Consider the following 25,138-nt stretch of genomic DNA (forward strand, 5'->3'; position numbering starts at 1 on the left):
AGACAAAAACAGGATTGAGGATTGAGTGAGCATCGAAGCAAACACCCCGGGGGAAGCACTATACAGCAAACAGAGAGCAATTGAAGTTTAATTGAAGACGTGATATATAAAAAAAATGTACATAAACAAAATAACCAATAAATATGTTAGTAAAAGCACAAACTACCATACCCACAATACCTCATTATAGGCCACAAGTGTGCATGAGTATAAATATTAGAAACTCTGTTTAACTACCGTGATCAGGAGAGTTACGACCAAATAAATATCTGTATCTGCCAAGAGGAGAGCTGCGTGGTTTATCATTGTGTATTAAAGGTCTTCCAACATGTCCCCCGTGTGGCCTCTACCTCTTTTCAATGGAGTGGTGTACTTTGGATATTTTCGCGCTAACCAGAGGCGTGCAAGAGGCCCAGTTCTGACAAGAGGCCGGAGTGATGCTGGTTCTCGCTGCTGCTGCAGCTTTTCTCTACATCCAAGGTATTGGAACAATTCCGGCCCGCCTTTGACGTGCTGGTCAGGCCATGGGCTGCTGCCAGGAGCAACTCGTTATTAATGAGGAGGCAAGTTTATTGTATTTTGTCTCACGGCCCGGCTGGCGTGTGTACCAAAAGGCTGGAATTTAAAAAGGGGACGTAAGGAAGCCTTTTACCAGACTCTTTATCAAGGACTTTGAAATTTGAACGCCGCGTACCTTTGCCTAACAGCGGATACAAATAAGAGCATACAACTAACGGACTCTTCCCATGTATTACTCACCAGATATCACTGCATTCTGGGAACTGTGTTTTTTTCAAAAGCCTCAGGGAAGATTGGACCATGTGATCAAAGGCCAAGCGGACTACCGCCAATGGGAGTGAGCCAAGGTATTTCAAAAGGGCGTGATGGAGCAGTACCTTGTTTTAGTGGCATCTGAAGAAGGCCGTAAGGCCGAAATGCATTGTGCCCGAGCTGCTGTATTAAAGGTCTTCCAACGTGTCCCCCGTGTGGCCTCTACCTCTTTTCAATGGAGTGGTGTACTTTGGATATATATATATATATATGTGCTTTATACTTACCTGTGAAATACTTACATTTTCGTGGTAAAGGCATATTCATTATAAAATTCTGCGTGGTAAAGGCATGCATAGTAAAGTAGTGTACATTGTAAAGCCTGCGTCATTAAGGCATGCGTTGGAATGACCTGTGTGAGTCTGTCATACAACCGTTTTTTAGACTGCCCACACAATTCAAGCTAATGGAACAATACTCAATCAAGTTGCAAATGCGATACCTAAAGTCAGCTCCTGTTCTCATTCCAAATTTCGAAACTGGTGCTAAATGATGCGGAAATGCTTGCCCCTTATTTTATAGCACTTTAAACAGATGGATACATTAAGGTAGCTACATTTTTATTAATGCACTCTGAATGCTGGCACTTTTCAAATAAAGGAAATTAGGCACAGAAAAGGAACATAACGCATCAAGGATCACACATTGTACTCATGTGGGCGCACAATGAACCAGCCCTTGACCTCAAGACCCTTGCTTAAAAATTATTACATTTAGCTACAACAACACTAGTGCATGAGATAGATATGATACCAGGTAATTCCAAGACTTCTCAGGGTGACCCCCATATCCCATTTTATTTAAAACCTGTTTGCCTGATTGTGTTTGATACTGTAAAAATAAGAATGATGCAGGAAAATATATATCAAGTACTAGGCAGTCCTGGTATCAAATCTTTTTTATCTGTTTTATTATTTCCTCTCTCCCTCTCTTTGCTGACAGGCATGTTCCTCTTTTAAACTTTTTAACGTTCGAGGGTTATGGTCATTTCATCATATCCCTCCCACATATGCTGCTTTGCTTTAGTGCTTTCACACAAGAGATCCTATATGTCGCCTCTTAGCTTTCAGCCTGTAACAGCTATAATACCGGTTTTCTCCTTTGAGGTGCATTGAAATAGATGAATACTGTGGGCGGTGATGCCAGAAAAGTGGTCATTATTGTACTTACAAAGAAGGTCAGACATTGGAAATGAGGGTTACATTTAGTGTTCACTTTGTAAAAATAAATATTAATGTAAGGACAATACCAGAGCTGCTTAGTCTTCATTCCACCTCATTCCTCCTTTCTCCACCACCCTCCAATTTATTTCTCTTTATTTTACTCTGCAGGTTCTTTTTTACCTCTACTTTCTCCTGATTTAGTATGTTTTTCTTCATTATTTCTCCTTTTACTGCCATTTTCTTTCAGTCTCTAGGTCAAAGTCTGATGATGAAAAATAAGTATACACTCACTAAATGAGGACGACTTCTAATTAGGGGTAATGAATACTAGAATACATCCCCCACTATAATAGTGGGCTCGCTTGTCCCACAATGATTAGAAGGAAAAAAGAGAAAGAAAAAATAATGATAAGCGGACCCTAGAAGGGGACTGGAAATTATAGTGTCAGAGTTACCTCTGAAGGTAAAGAACCAATTTGGGAATCCCAAACGGTTGTATATACTGCCCTCACCCACTCAATGAGTGGCATGCTTCATCATAGGGCCGCTACGACAACCTAACGCAGACCAACGTCCAAGGAGGAGCGGAAGGCAAAATAAAGGTCATAGAAAGAAAAAAATTGTCAGGTAGGGATCCCTAATGCAAAGAAAAATCCCAAACTGCCTAAGTGGGTATCCAAGACTTTTATTATGGATCCCTCTTGGCATAATTAAAAGGAAAAAGAATATGGGTATATGGGAAAGTACAGTCACCATTACCCTGTCTGCTGTATCAACATGTTTCTGCCCTAGATTGCCGCCCGGCAGGGTCATTGGCATTCATCAGGATACAGATCCCTAACGAAAATCCTAATAACGTTCCCTCCTAGTCTTTATCACTAACCAGTATGGGACTTCTTAATAGCAAAACTTGCCCTTTTTGTAGACACACATCGAAGCCACCATCGGAGGGATCAGAGTGGCCAATTTGTAAACACTCGTACCTTGAAGTAAGTGTGACTATAGGACGGTGTCCCCACTCTCTCCCCAAGTGAGGATCATCATTGATGAAACTCGGAAATGCAGACGATGTGTGTCTACAAAAAGGGCAAGTATTTGCATGTTATAACTTAAACCATTGTACAATTAAAGTAGATTTCCATCTCTGCATGGATTCACACACTTTCCCGAGAATACTCTAGGAAATCAACAACAGCTATCAATTTCCATTAGTAGTCTCCTAATGGCCCATGTTTACTCCTGTGAATAGGTCAGATAGGAGCATGCATGTTCAGAATTAACCTATTTTCACCCTATGGATACTATATTTTCTTGAGAAATTCCTTCACCTAGGTCACATGAATATTGCAGGTTTTCCCTACTCATCCATGACCTGAAAATAGTTACTTCTACCTTTTGTTCAGTGCACATTTATGAGTGTTATCAGTGTTAAAATGACCAGAAACAAATGTATGTGCACACTGACAATCATAAGAGTTTTTGGCTGTTCCATTTATTTGGCCAGGCCGCCCTTACACTTCTTCTTTGCCTCCCATGACTATGAGTCTTATAATGGTGCCATACCAACTCCGTTGCAAATATACTTTATGATGCTTACATTCCTCTTGCCATGAATCACTGACTCAATGTAAGGAAATTGTTTTTATTGTAATGCTTTTATGATATCTTTTTATCGAAATAAAGCCTTTGATTGATTGATGTAAGGGAATTGCTTCACTGTTAGTGACTGTTGATATTTTTCCTCAGTTAGAGCAACTCAACAAGCTATCTCCATTAAATAATTATCCACCTAAAAATGATAGTTATATCACAAATAATTAACCTTCATTAACTTTACATCTTGACTGACCAGAATGAAAAATGTTTACCATCCATCTTGTCAGAATATATCAGTACATGAATATGTCCGAGCCAGGGCAGGCAATACACATCTTGCCTGATGTGCTCCAAAGCAAACCAGCAGGGCTGAGACACTGGACCCATACTATGTCAGCATGAAATGTTAGGTCTGAAGACATGGGGCACATATGTATCCCTTAGGTCCTAAATTCTGACCACCACTTAAAATAAATATTGATGATGGAATGTCCTTCCCATTACACAAGCTTTTTTTATAATCTACAATGTTTCTTCTGAAGCTGCATAATTGCCAGGATCCACATGTAATTTTAAGAACATTACACACAATACTTTATGTATTGATTAATGTAATTCGGTAAATATTATCAGATCCAGAGATTCAACTATCCAAATGCTGCCAAATTGGATCTGAACCTTTGTTCAAGGGATCATAATTTTTGGGTTGTCACTGTACAACACTGGCTATCTGAGAGGATCTTTCCCAAATATGTTTGATGCATAATGCTGTCTACACCCCTCAGTCATCGGCACTGCATCAGCAGTTATCGTGGTATTGTCTCAATCATTCACTGAGGTCAGAAACATCATTTCTCCGGGCCATTCCCAGATTTCTTGAGAAAACAATTGGTGGTAGGGTTTTCTCCATTGCTGCAGCTCATAAATGGAACTCTACGCCATTACATAGCATCATGAGCCAAATCTAACAAGGTGTTGTACACTACTAAAACATTGCCTGTTTCTTTCTAATTAGGATTTAGCTATGTCTTTTTATATGTCATCTCTTTTCATAGCAAACTGAGCCTTTCTATTGATATTTCTCTTGGTTTTAACAGTGCCAAACTACCCTAGTTGGATGGTCATTAAGCTTTATAAATTCAAATCCTAATATCTAACACAAATGATTCAGTTTTGTGAGATCCACAAACATAATTACTTAAATCAATATGGCTGGCAGATATGAACAGGCAGGACTAGTTGAAAAAACAGAAGGCAGAGGAAAACAAATGAATATAGTTCCTTGATAGGTTTTCCAAGTTAACACAAAGGCAATTGTTTTCATCACCACACTGTACAGTGCTATATTTGCCACTGTGGACAGAGATGTCCTAGTCAGTCTATGTAGAAGCATTCCTCGGAGGTCCATGTGGTTCTACGTGTGTGTAGCACTGAAATAGGTTTCAATGGGACATCTGAAGATACAAGTCCATATGTTGAGAGCGCCCAATGTTCCTGCAGTGGAGCATATTAGATCTGCTGGTATTTTATCTGGCTAGGCAGAAAACGTTTGCAAAGAGCATTTTCCAGCCCTGGAAAGCAAAAGATATGAGAAAAGTAAATTATTTTAAACTTTCATCATAATGCAAATCATGATTTTCTAAATGTGAATAATCTGAAGATGCAAGCGGCACAGTCGTATTAAAAATCAAGAGCAGTCTCCAGAAAACAATCAGGTAATTTTGGAAACCTAGAACACAAACCTCTACTCCCCAAGGGTACTGTGGAAACAGATCGTCACCTTTTGTTTTTCACTCATGCATGTCCATAGTAAATAAAAGACACAAAGGAAGTTTACAATATATTTATTGAAACTATTGTAGTCTATTTTGAAGCAAGTGTGTTGCGATAAGTAAACAATTACAACTGAGCAATGTAATCCGCATTACTAGCAGGCCATTTACATTAAATACCTCTACCATGGCTACTAATGTATCTATCTAGGCCTACCCTCACTATATGATATATTAGTGATCTCTGGAATTAGCATTAAACCCCATACTTGGTGTGTGTAGTTAGGTGGTCTGCATCATAGGTGTAAATTCAGTTTACACAAGGCTGCTGCCTCCATTCCAGGAACTATCTCTCTGCTGGAATTCTTCCTCCTCTATGCTCCCCAAGGGGGCGAGACACAGTTTATATGATAAAAACTACTCTGTTAGATAGCTGCAGCTGTGCTACAGTGTTATGTCTAAAAACGTTAGAAGATGTTTCTTACTGGGCACAAGAAAACAGTGCACAATTTTGTTCGACCTTGTACGAAATGTTCGACTAAATCCCAAGAAGAGTCACTGAATAACAAATACCATGTATGTTGTATTTCCAAAAAGCATCATGTCACAAAAATAAATGTATTGTGTGTGTCGGTGCTAAGCAGTTACAGGCTAAATAGCTCATACGTGAAACCAAGTGAGAATCAAAGTGGGGCCAAAAGGGAAATCACTACACCCCCTCCATGGTTGGGAAAGTAACTAGGAGCCTGATTATGAGTTCAACAATCTTACCCCCACAGCGGCGGTCCACTGAAGACCACCACGGTTGCGGTCTTCCACCTGCAGTATTACAATGTGACTGCTGGCTCAGCAGTAGTGTTTCTGACAGTGGTATATATTTTTTCATGAATGTCAACGCATGTGTGTATATTTTGACTGCACAATTGTCAAATGTACACATATGCAGTCTTCCTGCGGTCTTCCCACCACAGTCGGCTCGTCAGAAAGCCAACTCGTAATTAAGACGGTAGTGAACTTCTCTGTACCGCCCTATGACAGCTGCTCTTCTCTTACCGCTGACGACCGTCAAAATTGTAATACCGTGGTAGGACCGCTTAGTCGGTGGCGGTGAAACCGATGCCAATGTGATGGCAGGCCCAAGATTGCCAAAGTCGTAATCAGGCCCTTAGTGACTAACAAAATAATAAAAAACATAAGCGCAAGCTAAGCAAATTTAATGCGATGCTAACAAGCATATTGTTACATTTTGTATTTATAATGTAAAATGTGTCATTAAAATTTCAAAAAAGTCGCCTAATTAGATTGAGCTGGAGGCACCCAAGATTGATTTCACAAAATCAATGTTTAGTTAGAATGGATTCTGTCTCCGCAGACGATGATTCCACAATTGCCCCATTTAAAAGTTCCAATGAACAGAGATGATCCTTGTTATCAGCTAAACTGAGGAAGTAACCTGATGTCCTGCATTCACATTATTAGAGCCATTGTTTGGTAATCCAGTTGCTGAAGCACCCACCGGAACAAGCAATTGTAAATCCAGTGCCCATTCTAAGGAGCACAAAAGGCAATGAAACACAGGTTTTATGCAGGTAAACCAGGCGGGTCGGAATGACAGCGACCAGTCGGTGTTCAGTTTCTAGAGCAAACGGATTCTAAAGAGTCATATTATGCACTAACAGCACAGATGTACCAGTGGCAGTTCCATTACCAATGGGCTTCCAAACAGAACATCCATTGCGTAGTAACAAAAATAGAACCAAAGTGTGCACATTTGGAATAATACCAAGATATGCCTCTGAACACACTGGAAACAGGGAATGGATAAAGGCTGGTATTCCTCCAAACATTTTCTGGAAGTTACTGACTAAGCCAGTCCTGATTACTTTAAAAAAAAAGTGTGCTATATAGGCGGTTTAGGAAGCATAAAAATTCAGTGCACAAGCTTGCTGAAATGTAATGGAAGATTTGTGTTTAACAAGGACTGTATTTTACTGTTTTTCCTTGCCACCTGCAGTTCAAAGGTTTCTCGGGCAGATGTTAATGCCACATCTTTTTGAAACAATAAGTGTTGAGTCAGCTTAGCTTGTTAAATTCTATCTTCAAAATCGGATTGAAGGCCACAATGAATTATCAGAAACCGTATGCATAGGTGGAAAGAGCACATTATTGCAGCAGGTCACTATCTGGGAGACCAATAAAATACATAGAATATTAGCCCTCATTCTGCAGCAGTCCTGGCCACTTAACAATAAGTAGCTTCCTTTTGAAAGAACAGTAATGAGGTGGAGAATTGAAGGGGCTTATATTTTCTTTTTAGACAACAGACCAAATTCGCTACCGAAGCATTGCGTGTGCGGTGATTGGTAACGTGTTTACAAACAAGTGAGTGACCAACAGAAGAGTTGCATTCCTTTCCAGTAAGCCATACCGTTTTCTCAGCCCGCTCACATCGGTAAGAGAATGGTAAAGACCATAACTCATGAATAATGCTCCCTCCTAGGGCTTCACCATGTATTAACCGTACCACAGAGGGTGTCTCTGCTATTGTGAATGGGAGCTCTTCTAACTTCTCAAGATGTAACATTGTGTAAGTGGAGTCATTCTTGGGCATGAGTCATTGTTTACATGTCAAGTTGAAAGACAAGAATAGGTGCATAGAATGTAGGTAACGCCATGGCACGCGGTCACTTTTGAGAACCTGAAGTGTCCAACTAAACTGCATGATCGAACTAAGCTGACTTTGTCCATGGTATAATGAAGACATATCACTTTGCATAATATTGATAACAGACGACACAATGTTATCAAGTTATAAAGAGAAGGCAATGTATTAATATTATTAGCAACAACAGAAAGTATTTATCCAAATTATCTTTATCAATACGTCTTAAACGTGCAGCAGATTCCACTTGTGATAATGGCAACTTTCATTTTATGTGGCATACATATATTGTTTTTTAAAGTGGAGGCTTAGGACCCAATAAGAAATCGGATAGGTCTATGTCTTCTGAAAGGAGGGAAAGAAGTTGTTTTATTGCACACACTGTCAATGTTCCAACTATTACTGGCATGATTTCCCTACCAAATAGGTGAGACTATCCCTGAGTTTTGCAAATGCGATTAACGGGGGTCAAGTCTGCTTGCCTTAAACTCCGTGTAGAATTTAAAAAATAATCATAATGACCATTTGTGTCCACTGGCCACAACAACCACCCATTTGGACCTGAGAGAGTGGAGTTAAATATATAATTCTGTCACATACTATTGAGCTGTTCTTTGCTGTGATTCGTTAAATGTTGTCACTTATCAAATCGGGCAATGGAAGGAGTGTTTGGTGAATTAATGTCTTTAGTTTTGAACAGTTGTGTACAAGTAGTATGCTGAACTGTATCATTCAGAAAAATCATCTGTGTTGGAATCAAGCAGGCTTGAAACAAGGTGTCTGTTCTCTGAACTTGCCAAGGATTGGTACCCCAAGTTGATTTCATGTCAATGGTATCCTTTCAATAATCATAGCCTTTCTATGCTAATTGTGTGCCAAACAAGTCTGTATATATTAGCTTGGTTTGTTTGAGCATACATTTCATTGCTGGTGTAGGAACAAGTTTAAAATAAAATGATTTTGGGTTTAATGTATTGTGTTCCGAAAACTATCTGAATGTGTCCCTTTATGGTTTGGACCTCCGTTGTGGGGAAGTAGGACAATGTTCACATTATGTATAATTAAAAAGTGTGTGTTGGACATTAGCTTGATATAAATAATGATGTCCATAATGTTGGGAACAGAACATTTCACCATAATTAGCAGAATTTAGATTCAACTCTTCACTCTCAAAAACAGTGTAATATTTCCACTCTGAGAGCATGGAGTTTAAACAGTCTCAACATCCCAATCATCAGAATGTAACCCAGGTACAATAACATCCTCTATAGAAACCCATAAAACATAAGGAATCTGTACTATATCCGTTGGGCCAAAGATATCATAGGAGACCTTATCCCAAACAATTCCATCAGTTACTGGGACAGCTGAAATGTTCACAAGGGGCAGGTCTCTGTTTAGCTTTAGTGAAGATGAGTGAAGTGTTAACACCTTATTGATCAGTTCTGTGGCAGAGCATTCTGGAAGGTAATGGCAATTAATCAGCAAGATGAAAACAGTCACAAATCCAAAAGAAAACAAAGGAAAGTGCCATCCAAACATATATCCAAGGAGGGACCAGATAAGTGTGTTTCAGTCATGAAAATAAAACACAGGCCCTTGTAGGTGGAGTGTCTAGAACAGAAGAACTGTCAATAGAATCAGATGAAAAATTATCAGTGATAACAAGAAGCAGTTTGTTGACAAATAGGAGCCACAGGTGCTGTTAAAGAGCTGGAGATTCCACAAGGGGTGGATCAGTACAAACAACATCAGCTGCAGAAGAAGCAGTAGTAAGTACAGTATTCAATTCAGTCGAGTGACTGGAATTTGTAGCAGTATTGGGAATGAACTGAAGTTTATTCTCTACCCCTCCCAGCTGGGGAGAAACAGCTTCGATGGTGCTCACAAGCTGCAGAGAAATTTGCTGTATGGTAGTGAGAGGAGCTAGGGAACTACCAAGGACTCCTCGTGGCCTACTGTTTAGAGTTGCCCACATGATATAACTTGATATGATCAATAGAATCAAAAGTTTTCTTTTGAACCAGCAAGTGGTGGCAATATTGAGGTTCTTGTACCTTGAATGCCAAGGACTAGCGCGGTGCATGGTTTTATGGGCCAAATTCCTTCTTTACAGCAATCCTTTCTCGAACCAGATCCCCAACTTGTAAAATCCAGCCCGAAGGTGCTGGCTGCTCCTTAATTCCTGCAGAGGCAGACATCTTCAACTGCTCGTTGGATTGTCCATTGTTTAAATGGGTGAATACAATGTCAAGGAATACCATGATATGCGCAGACCCGACAACGGCAATACCAATAAATACAATGTCAATGTTTGCCATGATCTACACCCGCACAACAGTGTCAATAGCTGCAGTAACAATGTCAATGTATGCCATACTCCATTCATGCATAACATAACAATGTTGTTACCAGTAGAACATGTTTTGATGTATGCTAGGATCTAGGAACACATAACTATGTCAATATTTGTAAAGACAATGCAGATGTACGCCTTGACAATTGTACGCACAATGTTGGGAATGTCGATAAAAAAGATTTCAATGACTGCCATATTATTTTCAGAAGTTCAAAAAACTTGTATGATTGCTGTTGGATTCACCCTGGGTGACCTCCTCAGCAACCCTGAGTCAGAGATAAGTGGTCAGACAAATCTTTCATCCCCAATCCACATCTATCGTGTGACAGGTCACTGGTAGGGCCTCACTTAGCCGAAAGACAAATGCGCACCGACAGAAAACCCTTTTCAATCCCACAGATAGTTACACTAAAAACAGGTCAGAGCAAGTTGGCTCTAATAAAACACATTTGGCCAAAGTCTTGTGTTCCTCAAAAATACCTCAAAGCTAGATGCAGCATGCAGATAGGAACACTCAGCCAATCGGGACAAGACATGAACATCAAACGTACTCATCACACGCTCCCCACACCAGACATCTGGACACATAGATACAGATCCGCACTAGCTCTCCTTGAGGTTGAGAGCGATCTGTGTCCTTAGCAGATGCCCAAACTTGTTAATTTATGACTTAGATGCTTTTTCAAGAATGCAAAAATTGTTTTATTTTGCCTCATGCGATGTATACAATGTCAACCGAAACTTTGTGCAACAAGAGACTTTCCTCAGGCGCATTCTGTCGAGACTCTCCCGGCCGCTGCACTTAATTAAACCAACTTGTTCCTGTTTTGTCAAATGGCTCTTGTAAATTTTATTTCTTTAAGGTAAATTAATATCTGAGCAGCACTTCCACAGCAGTTTTGTAAATCCTGTAAGACAACACAATGATCATTTACATCAAGGGCGTGGCTGCCACTACAATGTCTGGACCGTCAAGGTATGGGACGTGCTTTTTGATGCCAAAGAGGCCCTCATATGGAGTCTGGCCATCCAGAGATCTTTTAGGGAGATGATTAAGTGCACTTTGTACCACATATGGTGGTGGATCCAACTTCACCCTGTACCTAATACTCTAGCTGTTAAGGATTGCTTTAAGTTATGGTTCATCCTTTTCACAACAAATTTGCCCTCAGGCCTATATGGAGAAGAGTAATGTATCCCTACACCCAGGGAAGTCATACAATCCCTGTAAGCCTTAGATGTGAAAGCAGGGCCCTGGTCTGAGTGGAATGTAGTTCATGTTCCAATAAAGACATTCACATCTTTAATAACAGTGTGAGTGTTAGCCAAAAACTTTGACCACATCCAGAGGAACCTTGAGCAAGAATCAACTGCAAGTAGAATACATTTAAACAACCCATCAGAATAAAGAGGACCACAATTGTCCAAATAAAGGCAGCTAAAAGGTTTGTTGGAAATCAACAGGTGTGTCAGCGGTGGATGAGCCACGGTAGAATTTTTTAAGTTGTTAATAAATGTTAAAACAAAGGACATACTTCTTGGCCTGTTTGTATAAGCCATGTCACCAATAATGTTGTTGTAGTAACAAAATAGTGCCCACCACACCTGCATGTGCAGAAGCAACACCTTCATGCGAAACTACCATAAGGCTAGCCTCCGATCTTAGTTAGGAATCAGACAATCACCAACCCCTGGAATTGTAACAAAGGGAACAGTTTCTTAACTTATAGTATATGTATATTTAGCTGGAAAGCCCCTAGGCAAAGGCTGGCCATCCAGTGCAGCATTACCAGCAGCTAGTATATAATTGTGTACCCTCGTAGGAGGCTGAGTTTCCGCAGCAACTGTTGCAATCACAACTGCAGATTTGGCTGTATCTTCTGCCAAAGAATTCCCTACCACATGTGGTCCCACACATTGATTAATCAATGTATGAATGACATGAGTTAGCGGCAACCTATCTGTAAGGTTTGCCGCCTTCACCCAAAGAGGTTTTTGCTGTTATATTGCATTTTGAATCTTTGAATCCATTTTAGCGCCAATGATGCAAATTGTCCTTAAAAGACTGGAAACAATAATACGAATCACACACTATAAGTGTGAGTAAGTCAGGATCCATATGTTACAGTGCAAGTAACAAGGCTTTTGGTACAGCTAACTGTGCAGTGTAGTCTCCTACGGACTGAATGTAATTTTTTTTAAGTTGGAATTTTCTATCCAACATCACACCAAGAACAGTGGTGCATGCTGCTGGATATTGGTGTTTGGTACCTATGGCAAGTTGGCCTGAACCATCAGTATAAACAATATATATTTATACTGCTCAAGAGGCACAATATTGCTGGGCATGGGATCAACATGCTAATATTGAAGAAATTATTGTCTCTGTAAAGACAAATCAAAGACATATTCTGCATCAACAGCTGTTAACAATGTTGCCCATTGTATCCATCTAGGATGGAGAGCTTTAGCATTAGGAACACTTGATTGGTAACAGCCTTCAAGGCTTTCAAGGGAGTAATAACAATAATGCTGGTGCTGTGCAAAGTTGCCCACTCTTTAAATGTCATAATTATGTCACAATGATGCTAACAGATGCATTAAATAAATGTGCATTAAGCATGTTTCTTACGTGATTCAATGATTAATTAAAATGTTGCATTCAACATGACTATTAGAGAGAGCATTTACTGAGGAATTAGAAAATATACTTATGTGTGTGTTTTAATCATGCTCATATACCTATTGATTGAAATCTTAATGGATTAAAACCATCATCATTTTGGAGATAATGTACTTAATATAAAGATGAAATTCGACTTTCATAAATGTGTGCTATACCACTTAGATAACATTTAATGGCTTAAAAACTAGATAGAAGCCATTCTTATTTATGCAGAATGTGATTTCATTTAAAACTATGAAGTTTATGTAATGTGTGTACTAAATCTACACGTATATGCATTTAAATGCAATACTTAGCCATACTTGCACTTGATTAATTTGAAGATTTACTATATGCCATAAGCAGTATGAATTCAATACAATGTACTAGAAACTTGTATTCATTTGTGTTTAGATGTGCATACAAATATTAAATGTGAACCACTGATTTAAATGTTTAAACTTGTCCTGACAATTTAGGCCTGTATTTTACCATGCTGCATTCAATAAAATAGTGTTTTCCATTTTCTGCTAACATACCATTTCTTGCAGGTATTCAAATGCATTGTTAGTTTAGAATAGATACATTGCTGACATAGAAATAGAGGAAAGAGCCTGGGAAGAAGACCTTGACGAAAGTACAAGGGGAACTAGTGTTAACTGAAAAGACTATTGAGCAAATATTGTTAACCGGAGTGTGTGTGAGAAAGAGATGTCATTCCCATGTCCAGTGTGGGATAGCCTACAAATGTTGCAGTCTGTAACCTGAGAACTAGACGAGGTTAATGGACACCTGATTACATGTACAAAGGGGGTGTTACCTAGTGGACTTTGTGTGATATAATATACTGTTCAGCCTGGCTAACTTCAGACCGCTTCCTGACTTCTGACCCCTTCAGAACTTTTCCTGGCTTCTTGCAGATTTCTAGGCTGAACTCCTTCTGAAGATTCTATCCAGATCTCTATCTGACAGATTCCTTGCAGACACCGTTCCTGATACCCTGCTGCTCGAATGGACTTTGAGATGTTTAGACCTCGATGTTTCTTTCTGACTCTCTCCTAAGTATTGCTAGGCTAACGCTTATTCCTGACCTGTTGAAGACTCTTGACCAAGCTTCTGAGATGCTAACCCTTTCCTACTTGATTTTCCATGTCTTGTCCTGATTTTCTTCAATCGAAATTCCTTGATTTCTGGACTCTTTAGCTTACGGAATCATCCCTTTAACCTGGACTGGATGCATGAGCTAAGATTACTAACGTATAGGTGAGAGAGTCTTACACTATTCTCTGAGCATCAATTATTTGTGCTGCTCTTTTGTATTGCTGTGACTGAACTGATTGTTTATTTAATACTAGTCCGCCTCAATTTCTTTAGGAGGTTTGGACTTCTCGTTGTTATTCTGTACCTTTACAGCATGGTCTTAAGAGTGGAGTATTTGAAGTTGATTATTTATTTGTAATAGATCTTCTTACCTACCGAATCCTGGTCCTCATTGTGTAGCTCAATGGGTTGCACTGTTAATTGAATTTGATTGAATGTACATGCTAACCCCCATCAACTCTCAGTCGGGTTAACAAGGTCCAATCGGAGGACCAATGGTAAGCAAGTGGGCCCAGAAAAACGCTGTATCAATGTGTTTCCCATGTGCAAGCAGACACTCTTTAAGAATAGCCATCTGCACCGCAGTCAGTATTTTTTCTGTGGATGAAAAACGAATTTCCGCACTGAAATATAAATGCGATTTTTATGCAATGGGCACTGTTTCACCTTCATCAAGGGTCACATAGGTAAAGCCAATGGCACCTGCAAATGTACGGACGATCAGGTTGGTTGTGTTGACATGTGTATGTAAGTGACGTGTTATAAGCAAGTCAGATTGGAGTCATCGGAGTATGTCTGTGTGCTCTGATGTCCAATGAGAACTGCAAAAATCAGGTTGAATTCATTCTTACAATGATTTACTGTGTTGTACATAATCAGGTATGTAGGTTCAGTCAAAAGTAAAAAATCCTAACAACGATTGCAGTTTCCAGAGTGTTTGGAGGCTGCAGCGGGGCACACATCGCTAGAAAGTGTGGTGCAAGGCTTTATCCTTCTTTTGTAAGTTCATAACCTAAAAATAGGGCACTCAGAAACACTGTATGAGATTTCTTGAAGTTGAACTTGTGACCAGATTCAGTAAATCCCATTACTATGTTATCCACTCTGGCCAAATATGTGTTTAACTCATCATCTTTTAGGTAGATATCATCTATATAGTACAATGCGTCTGGCTCAATATCTTGTAGCATGCAGGCAGCAAACGGCTCAGGACTGTTCTTACAGTGTAGGGAGGCGGGAAAACTGACGCTGAACTCCTAGCACCGAGAAAGCAGTCCAATCTCTGCTTTCAGGCACTATATTTTGGCAGAAACAGCCATCAGAAATATCCAATGTTGTTTTACAATTTTTACGCACTATATGATTTATAAGTGTTGTACCTTGTGTATTTTGAATTGCAATTGTCTGTGTATGACTGCTTAAATGCAATATGAATGATCCAGTTTCAAAACAGGAAATGGGGGGATTATTCATTTGAGAGACACAGGGTTCAATTACTCCCTGGTACTCCAACTGGGAGAGTATTTCACTAAAAGATGGCTTAGCATCCCGTTTTATGGGATATTGTGGTTGCACTTGTGGGTTGGACCACATGGGTATTACATGATAAGGGGAGTCCTTATCCCAGCTGAGATGATTGCAATATAAAGCTGGGGCTTGTGCAAAAGCCCATTCTGCTGCATATGCTTGTTTGACTTCGTCAGGGACAAGCGCAGAAAAAGATCGGAGCATTACATCCTCTCCCTGTGGGGATGTTTGGACAAACTGCGCGGGCCAATCGACCTCCACTAAGAGAATTTGGTATGATTAGGTTAGATTTTCCCAGAACATTACACTAATGGTGCATTGTATGTCACCCTGAATTTGGATATCCAAATTATATAATCTATTTGGTGAGGCTAAGAACATGTCTGGGGTTTCAACTGTAACAAATTTATCAGTTGGTGGGCTGCCAGAAACTCCTGGAGATTCTGGTGCACTAGTGACCTCTGCCACGCTGTCGAGGAGAGTCACCGTCCATTTCCTGTTCAGGAGGAGACTTATCAGTGTTGGTGGCATATTTTGCGGGTATAGCCTGCACTTTCTTTTTCTGAAATTGGTGCTTAAATTGTGAAGGTTTCTCCTCCTCCTTTATCTTCACATCAGATTAACATTGTGAGTCGCTCTTCAGTTTCATGAACACTTCCTAAATGAGGTTAGAGCACCTTCCTTTCTCGTATTGTTTTTCTGATGAGTCCTGAAAGGAACGAGAAGGACGAGTATCAGAAAGCTAATACCTAACAGGTGCTTTCATTTGTGTGCGGTCACGCAAATTATAGTGTCTGTCAAAGGACCCCGGTGGTAGAGAACCTCCTAGAGATTTAGCTTTGGGTTTGTCCCATATTTTTTCAACAAACTCTGGATTCTGCTTGGCAGTATTCTTGTCAGAACTGGGAGAGAATGTGGCGCAGCGGCCAGAGCTGCAGACTTTGGGGTTAAGGATCTGGGTTCGAGTCTCAGCGTAACATCCTGTGATTCTGGGCAAATCACTTAATCTCCTCGTGCCCATGGACAGCGCCTGGATGCCCTCATGGCCCTCACTATATAAATCTACAAACTAACTAACTAGGTTTGCCAAGTTGTGATTTACTATGTCTGGTTCCCAAATTGTTGTGACCAGTAATAATTATAGATCGCTCACATTCCTGGTTAGGCAGACAAAGCAAACACAAGGAAATGATGGACGGAGCACTTAAACTTTTTAGACACTCACCCCCAGTCACAAATCTGGGTTGGATCCATCATTGTTCTTTAGCTCATTATGCCACCCCAGTTCAGACCCAGCTAAATGCAAATCAGTCTTGACCCTGTGCCTCATGGGAGCAGACCAGCCGGAATTGCCAAGCCAGGACTTCTCTGGACCAGAAACAAGCATCCTGGGACCGGTTTCAGGGTAACACCCCTCATCAGCCAGGCTAGCTTGAATCAAGTAGCAAAGTGAGCAAGGGACCCACATCTGGGCATACCCTGCGTGAGCCTCAGACATATAGCTAGAGAAGCTGCTTTGCTTTTAACGGTAGACAGAATCATTGAGGAAACTACGGCAAAGTTATACATTCATTTCATCCCCAAATCCAGGGCAGCAGCTGCCCTGTGTTCATTCTGTATTTGTTTTAAAATCTCCAGCAAGACTGACTTAGACGGAGTACAATATGTGATGGTAGAGACGGTAGTGAAGACTGTGCCCCAAGTGGGGCAGTCACCTATTACTGGAACCATGAGCTAGGCACATAGTCAATATTCTTTGCTTGTCTTGTGGTCCAGTAAGGGGAAACACAACATCAATTTGATACATTTTTGGGCCGAGCCAAAAAAGGAATTTCCTTACAATTAGCAGGAATTTTACCCATAATTTTTTTAACTCTTTTTATTGATGACAAGAGAAAACATCTATACATTTGCCATATTTTGTGAAGTGCAGAGATCGTTCACAGACTCAGTAAGCATCATATTTATCGCTTCCTGCATTATCGTGCAAACTACCATGTCTCAGGTGCTCTAACCTATTTCTCTATGTTCCCTCTATACAGATTCCATTTACTCCATACCCGATCCTATTTCCTTGGGCAGCCCGTCTTTCGTACACTATCCTGTTAGTTAACATACACCAGTCCATAGCTTTCATCCAAGCCTTAATTGTTGGGGCACCCCATGATCTAGCGATGTTACGCTTAGCTATTACAATTCCCAGCGTTGCCTAGGTCTTTTCTTTACTCTTTAGGTCTGTGTCACCCCATATGTTTAAAAGGCACCATTTGGCTTCTGGATCCAGTCTAGCGCCCAGCACCTCCCCATGCAGTTTAGGACCTCCTCCCAGTATCTTTGAATGTATACACAATTCCAAATTGGATTCCAAATTTTGGATCCTTCCTGTAGCCAATTCTGGCCAGTGTTTGACATGAGAGATACATCATGTGCAGAATTCTAGGTTGTACTAACTTGAACCTGGAAGAAATCACCACCACTGTGGAGGCCAGCACTTCCCGCCAGTCTTCATCATCCAGCTCCTCTATATTCCATTTCCAACTCTCTCTGAGTTGGGAGAGGGGGTCAGGGGCATTGTTAATCAGTTTTTGGTAGGTCAAGGAGATCACTTTTCGGGTCTCATATAGTCAATTTGGATTCTATTTTCCATTGGGGGGATTCGGGGAGAACCTCCCCCTTAGGAATTGCAACTTGGAGGGCGTGCCTGATCTTCATGTATCTGAATATTTCTGTGGTAGCTAGATCGTACACTTGTTGTAGTTGTGCAAAAGGGACTTACCCCACCTTGGGACCACAAATCACCTACTCGAGAGATGCCTATTAAATACCAATTATCGAATCCCTTGATGTCCCTCAGTGTCCCCAGCTGTTCTGTGTCCCATAATGGGGTGGCCTGTGTAATCTTTGTTGCCCTGCCTGAGCTCTTATTTACTGCATGCCAGATCTGAACCGTGTGTTTGGTAGGGCCCGTGAGGCGTAGTCGTGCTGGTGTGGTGTAAAGTGTCCTCTCGTTGCTCCCCCGGGAAACTATTTTGTCCATTCTATATCCTGGTGCGTCAAATGAACGGTATGTACAATGATTGATAGCGGTTAGTTGCACTACCCAATAATATTTGCGTATGTTGGGGAGCCCTATCCCCCCCCCCATCATACCACCCCTTATCAGTTTCGACATGGCTTTTCGAGGCGGCTTCCTGACCCATAGAAGTTCTCTCTGTTCACTTTCAATAACTTTGAAATAGGTGGTTGGGACTGGGTATGCATGGGAGTGCCATCATTTTAAAAAGAGCGATATGTCCCAAAAAGGTCAATTGGACTTTTTACCAGTGTTGCAGAATGCTTATCAGGCATTGTAATGGGATAGAAGATTCTGGTTGTATAATCGCGTGGAGTCAGTGGTGATGTAAATTCCCAGGTATTGGAAACCTTCCATGGCCATTGTCACCTCGCATTCCCTGGGAAGATAGGGAGTTTCCCCTCTCAGTGCGAAGACTATTGACTTTGTCCAATTGATTGTATAGCTCAAATACCTCCCAAAAATGGTGAATATGTGTATTGCTCTATGTATTGAGAATTTAGGCAAAGCCAGATATAGGAGTGTTAGACTTGGCATCTTTTGGTGTGTTTCCCCTGAGTTTTAGCTTTCTGACCTCCCGGTTTTGACTCTGTTTGTGCTGGCTTAGTGTTTCTGCACACATTTCTCACTGCTGATCAGTGGTAAAGTGCAAGTGCTCCTGGGGTACAATGTGTTATGGATTGGTGTTTCCATGATTGGCCTATTTGATTTATGTGTCAGTCCCTAGTAAAGTGCACTGTGTGTGCCAGGGCCTGTAGATCAAATGTTGTTGGTGGGCTGCAGCACTGGATTGTGCCACCCACCCAAACAGCCCGTAAATGTGACTCTAGCCTGCCATTGCAGAGCCTATGTGCAGTCTGGTACTGCCATGTCGACTTGGCAAGTGCACCCACTTGCCAGGCCCTAACCTTCCTTTTTCTTACATGTCAGCCACCCCTAAGGTAGGCCCAAGGTGCCCCTGTGGGCAGGGTGCAGTGTATGTGAAAGGTAGGACATGCCCTGGTATGTGTGTGTGGCATGTCCTGATAGAGAATTACTGCCAATTTCGTTTTTTACTATTGCAAGGCTACCCGTTCCCCATAGGACAGAATGGGAAGTTTGTTTATAACATCTTATAAACATAACTGGCCCTGGGAACTAGGTAGGAAAATAAAGTTTAGTATGCCTGAATTCATAATCTAAAGACGCATCTTTTAGTGAAGGTGATTTTTACATTCTGTGTTTGAAAATACCACTTTTAGAAAGTAGGTATTTTCTTGCTCATTCATCCTGTGTGCCTCTGCTGGAATGTGGATTGTCTGTCTGGGTTTTGGCTGACAGAAGGCTGGGGAGCAGGAGTTCTCCAGATAGTCTAGGTGGGTCAGGAAAGGGCTGAAAAGACCTGGGCTGCAATTGGGGAAGGGAGAGGAGATTTCCTTGCACCTCAAAAGGCCTGGTCTGCCTCTGACAATGCCGTCTCCACCTCCTGCCAGGAAGTCACACCAGAGAAGGCAGAACTGGTTCTGGCTGGGCACAGACACTCTCTGCGTAAGAGATCAAAGGATTTGGGCATATAAATATTGGGGCCCAGACCCCTGAACTTTAGAACTCTTTGGATCAAGAAGACTGCCAAGAAGAAGAGCTGGAGAAGCTGTGAGGAGGAACTACCACTTTGCTGTGTGCTTTGCTGTGTTGGCCTGCAGTGGCTGCTTATGTCTTGGGTAGTGAAAGGACTGGACTGAACTTTCTGCAATCTACTTTTGTGAGTTTCTCCAAGGGCTTGAGGTAGAGCTTGCCCCCTGTTCAAGAAGTCTCAGGAACAGCAAAGACTTCAAGCTCTTCTGCCCACAGCACTGGGGACTGTGTGTTTTGCAACAGAGGAAAAAGCAACCCGACTCTGTCTACGATGCCGCTGCTGAATCCGTGTCCTGAAGGCACCGCAGAGGGCACTGCAACCCTGGTTTCACCGACGACGCCTGCTGATGCCGCCACCGAGCCACTGCACGCACCACGACCTGTGGGCACCGCACTCCGCACCGCCTTGCTTCACGACAACGCCTTGGTATCCCCGACGATGAAACTCAACGCCGAAATCTACACCACTGCTTGCACCGTGGTTTGAGGGCAAGACTCGTAAAATTACATGATTCACCTCCCTCACCCCGCACAGCAGGCTTGGCCTACCGACGCCGGCACCATCGACTCCAGTTCATCAGCTGACGACAGCGATTCAGCCACGATGCCGCCGCTGCTTGCACCGCGACCTGCCAGCACCGTGACGAGCACTGCCTTCACCTCACATCGGGACCCTGGACTCACTGACGATGCCATCCGACGCCGCCACCGAGCCGCTGCTCACACTGCGACCTGAGGACACTGCACGCTGCACTGCTGCACTTCACACCCGACGCCAGCGCTCCTGACTTCAACAGAGGAAAGTTCGACCTGCAATGCGTGTGACTTCAAAGGCCCCGACAACTCCTGCACCGACCTCCGGAACCCACGCTTGTGGATGCTGTGCTTCCGGAAGCTAAACGAGAGGTCGCGGACGCCCTGCATTTGTAAAATGTACTGTTTGCGGGTCATCCCGACACTGTAACTGGCCTGCGACGGTGCGGTCAGCTAGAACTGTTTGGGTTTGTTTGCTTACGACGCCGTGATAGCCCCGGACGGAGCTATTGACCTCAAGGAACTATTTTTCAAGCATATTTTGATAATTGAAAATTTTCAAGTACTGTATGGTGGATTTTTATTGTTTTTGGTCTTGTCTTAAGTATATAAAAATATTGGATATTTTTCTAAACTGGTGTGGTGTCCTATTTTAGTGCTTACACTGTATTACTGTTGGTTATGTGCAAATATTTTACACACTGCCTCTAAGATAAGCCTGACTGCTTGTGCCAAGCTACCAAGGGGGTGAGCAGAGGTTATTTTAGGTGTGTAACTCCCTTATCCTGACTAGAGTGGTGGTTTCTGCCCGACTTTGGCACATGCCCTAGCCGACCAAAAATCCCATTTCTAACATGGAGTATATTGTCCGCATAGAGGGAGATTCGATCCTCCCAGTGTCCCATTCAATGAAGCCTCTTATCAAAGGGTCCCTGTGAATCCACGAGGAAAGGGGTGCTAACATAAGGGCAAAGCGTAACGGAGACAGGGGGCAGCCCGGTCTCGTCCCTCTTCGTAGGGTAAAGGACGGGTATTGTGTGCCATTGACTACTACCTAGGCTTGTGGGTCACTATAGAGGAGTCTAAGTCAGGCTACAAAATTAGGACTGAATCCCAGCTTTTTCAAAACGTCAAATAAGTAAGGCCATTCAATGGTATCAAATGCCATTTTGGCATCTAGGGAGATTACCACAGTGTCTTCCCCTAAAGTGCTTACTCTTCCCAGTACTCCATGAAGTCTGCACAGATTAACTGAAGTACTCCTTCCTGGCATGAAGCCTTACTGATCGGTATGTGCTAATTTAGGGATGATCTGCACCAAGTGTGAGGCAAGTAGTTTGCCAAGGATTTTAACTTCTGCGTTAAGTAAAGATATGGGGCGGTATGGGGAGCAACTATTCCTTGGTCTGCCTTCTTTATAAATGACAACTATTGTGGTCAATTGCTGGCCAATGAGAAGTATACCAGATTTTCGACTCTCAACATGCATGTATCTCAGGTATGGGGCTATCGTATTCATTGCCAACTTGTAGAGCTCTATTGGAAGACCACTAGGCCCCATTGCTTTACCAGACTTTAGTCCCATAATTGCCTGCACTACTTCTTCATTCGTTATGTCGCCCTCTAGTAACGCTAGGTCTTCTGTGGATAGGGATGGGAGGGACATGCCTGCTAGTTCACTTGATTCCGCTTCTGTTAGGGTATTAGTGGTCGAGTGAATTTGTTCATAGTATGCTGCTAACTCTGTCGCTATCAGTTGTGGATCGCGTATTGTTTCTGCTCCCTCCGTCATGAGCTCCGTTACCAGTCTGTTTGCCTCTTCCTGCTTGTCAAGCCAGACAAGTCGTTTCCCTGCCTTGTCCCCAACCTCGTACGTACATTTTGTTTTGTGTAGCTCTGTTTGTTGCAGCATCAGTCCCCAAGTCCTTATATTCTTTCTTTTTAATGCACAGTCTGTGTTTAACACTTCCAGACTTGTCTCCACTCAGTTCACCCTCTAATTGCAAGATGTCGCTCTCTCGTCTGTCCAGTGCTGCATGTTTTTCCTTCCATACCTTGGCTGTCAGGGAAATGGCCTGCCCCTAACCACTGTCTTGAATGCTTCCCAGAGGGTCGGGACAGACTCTACTGACCCTTGGTTTTTTTGGAAATAGAGTTCTATTGCTTTCTTTACACCTTCCTTATTAGTGGGATTCTAAGACTCCATGGTGTGACAGGAGCTATTCTCCCTGGTTATCGCACCTCTTCTGCATAGAAAGCCCATACAGGGAAATAATCTGAGATGGCTTATCTCTTTAAATCGCACTGCCTGGCCAGCTGGAGTGAGAATGTACACTATTCTAGAGAGGCTATTATGTGCGCCTGAGTGGAACGTGAATTGTCGCTCTTCTGGATAGTGGACTCTCCACATGTCTACTAATCCTATTTCCCCAAGAAACTCAAAGAAGTGTGAATGCAAGCACTGCAAGTCGCGAGGTGGGTGGCAGTCAAGTCTCCTGGATATTGCTGCATTAAAATTCCCTCCTATAAGGAGCCTGCCAACTGGGAAGCTCAATAATAGATCACACAAATCTCGAAAAGCCGTATTGTGGAGAGCTGGAGGGACATATATTGCCATATCGTGATTGGATTGCCCTCCCAATTTCCGGTGACCGCCGCATATCTACCCAGGAGCCGGCTATAGTCAAGGGGAAAGTGGTTCACATAGGTATACCCACCCCTCTAGAGCCGGTGGAGAATCCGAAATGGACTAATAACTTCCATCCCCAACGATTTAGTGCTTTGCATGTGTTCCCCATTAAATGTGTCTCTTGCAGCAAGACCACGTCTGGGGAGTGTCGCTTTATATATTGGAGCGTAATCCCACGCTTGAGCTTGTGCCCCAAACAGTTTACATTCCAGGAAAGGAGCCTCAGTCCCTTATCTGTTGTTGGACCCATCTTGACTCACTGATCATCTCTCCGCTGCTCTGTCTCCCACACATAATTCAGTGACGGTGACGAGACTTGAGTGCTGGGCTCCATTTCCTTGCTCCAGGGGAGCCCTCAGCCCACCGGGAGGCATAGCTCAGGTCTTTGTAAGACCATGATTACATTGTGCCCGAGACAATGTGCACTCTCCCTTTACCTTCCTATTTCTGTTCCTTGTGTCATCTAAACCATAAACAATAGTGAGATACAACTTAATGCCCCACCCTTTTTCCCTGCAATCTGGGCTTAAACCTACCCGCTCCCCCAGCTATGCAGAGTGCCTACCGCCCTTTCCCAAACTGGTGTATGAAATGAGGGGTAGTGACCCAAGTGGCTCTTCACCCTCCACCACAACCCACGTTTACTACATTAGCATCTGTATATTTATATGTGTAATGAAATGATTTAGCGCCAGATGTACGGCCCGTTTTTGCATGCTCAAACGGGTTTCCGAACCTGTTTGCGCATGCAAAAACATCATGGGCCTTGTACAAATCCTATTTAGCAAGTCTCAATTTATTTGTGACTCGCAAAATAGGTTTTGCCACTCGCTATTTGGAAGGGGCGTTCCCTTCCAAATAGCGAGTCTCAAAACCATGTACTAATGTTTTGCGACCGCAATAGAGGTCTCAAAACACTCGTAATTACCACCTACTTTAAGTAGGTGGTAATGCATTCGCAAATAGAAAGGGGTCCACAGGCGAAATGCATGCAAAAATATTTTCTAAGGGCAGGCAGTGGTCCCAGGGACCACTACCTACCCTTAAAAAATGAAACGAAAACATTTCTTTTTTTTTTAATGCATCCCGTTCCCTTTAAGGAAAACGGGCTGCATTTTTCTTTAAAACAGCTATATTTAAAAGCAGTCTCAGACATGGTGGTCTTCTGAGGCCAGCAGGCCACCATCCCTGGGAGGGCCTGTCTTTCCTAATAGGCTCACCAACTTAAAATTAATGAGTCTCGCAATTTGCGACCCCATTGGGAATCACAAACAGTGTTAAACACACTGTTGTACATTTTATTTTGCGCCTCGCAATTTGCGCCTCGCAATCAGTCGAAATTGCAAGGCGCAAAATAAAATGGTCGTACATCTGGCCCATAGTCACAGTACTGTAGCTGGGCCATTATGTATTATGCTCAGTTAGGCCTTCCCCAAGCGCCACAGCGATAAGAGCTAGACAGCCAGTGGACTGCGCCGGCGCATTACCTGCCCTCATCAGCTGAAGTCACTGTTTTGGTGGTGGCTGTTCGCTGATCTCCATAATCCGTCCT

The 25,138-nt window shown here is 42.4% G+C and overlaps 1 protein-coding gene across 1 annotated transcript in view; it reads right to left on the reverse strand.

Moving 5' to 3' along the window:
• Positions 1 to 3,622: 3,622 nt before the first annotated feature.
• The window catches only part of LOC146861829 (liver-expressed antimicrobial peptide 2-like), a 135,679-nt gene continuing 114,163 nt past the window's right edge, over positions 3,623 to 25,138 (reverse strand). The window contains exon 3 of the mRNA XM_085640975.1: positions 3,623 to 5,161. Coding sequence (XP_085497101.1) covers positions 5,125 to 5,161 — 37 coding nt within the window. The 3' untranslated portion in view covers positions 3,623 to 5,124. The remainder of the gene's footprint in view (positions 5,162 to 25,138) is intronic.

This window comes from Triturus cristatus, chromosome 2_2 (genome assembly GCF_964204655.1).
Source record: "Triturus cristatus chromosome 2_2, aTriCri1.1, whole genome shotgun sequence".
NCBI classification, from domain to species: domain Eukaryota; kingdom Metazoa; phylum Chordata; class Amphibia; order Caudata; family Salamandridae; genus Triturus; species Triturus cristatus.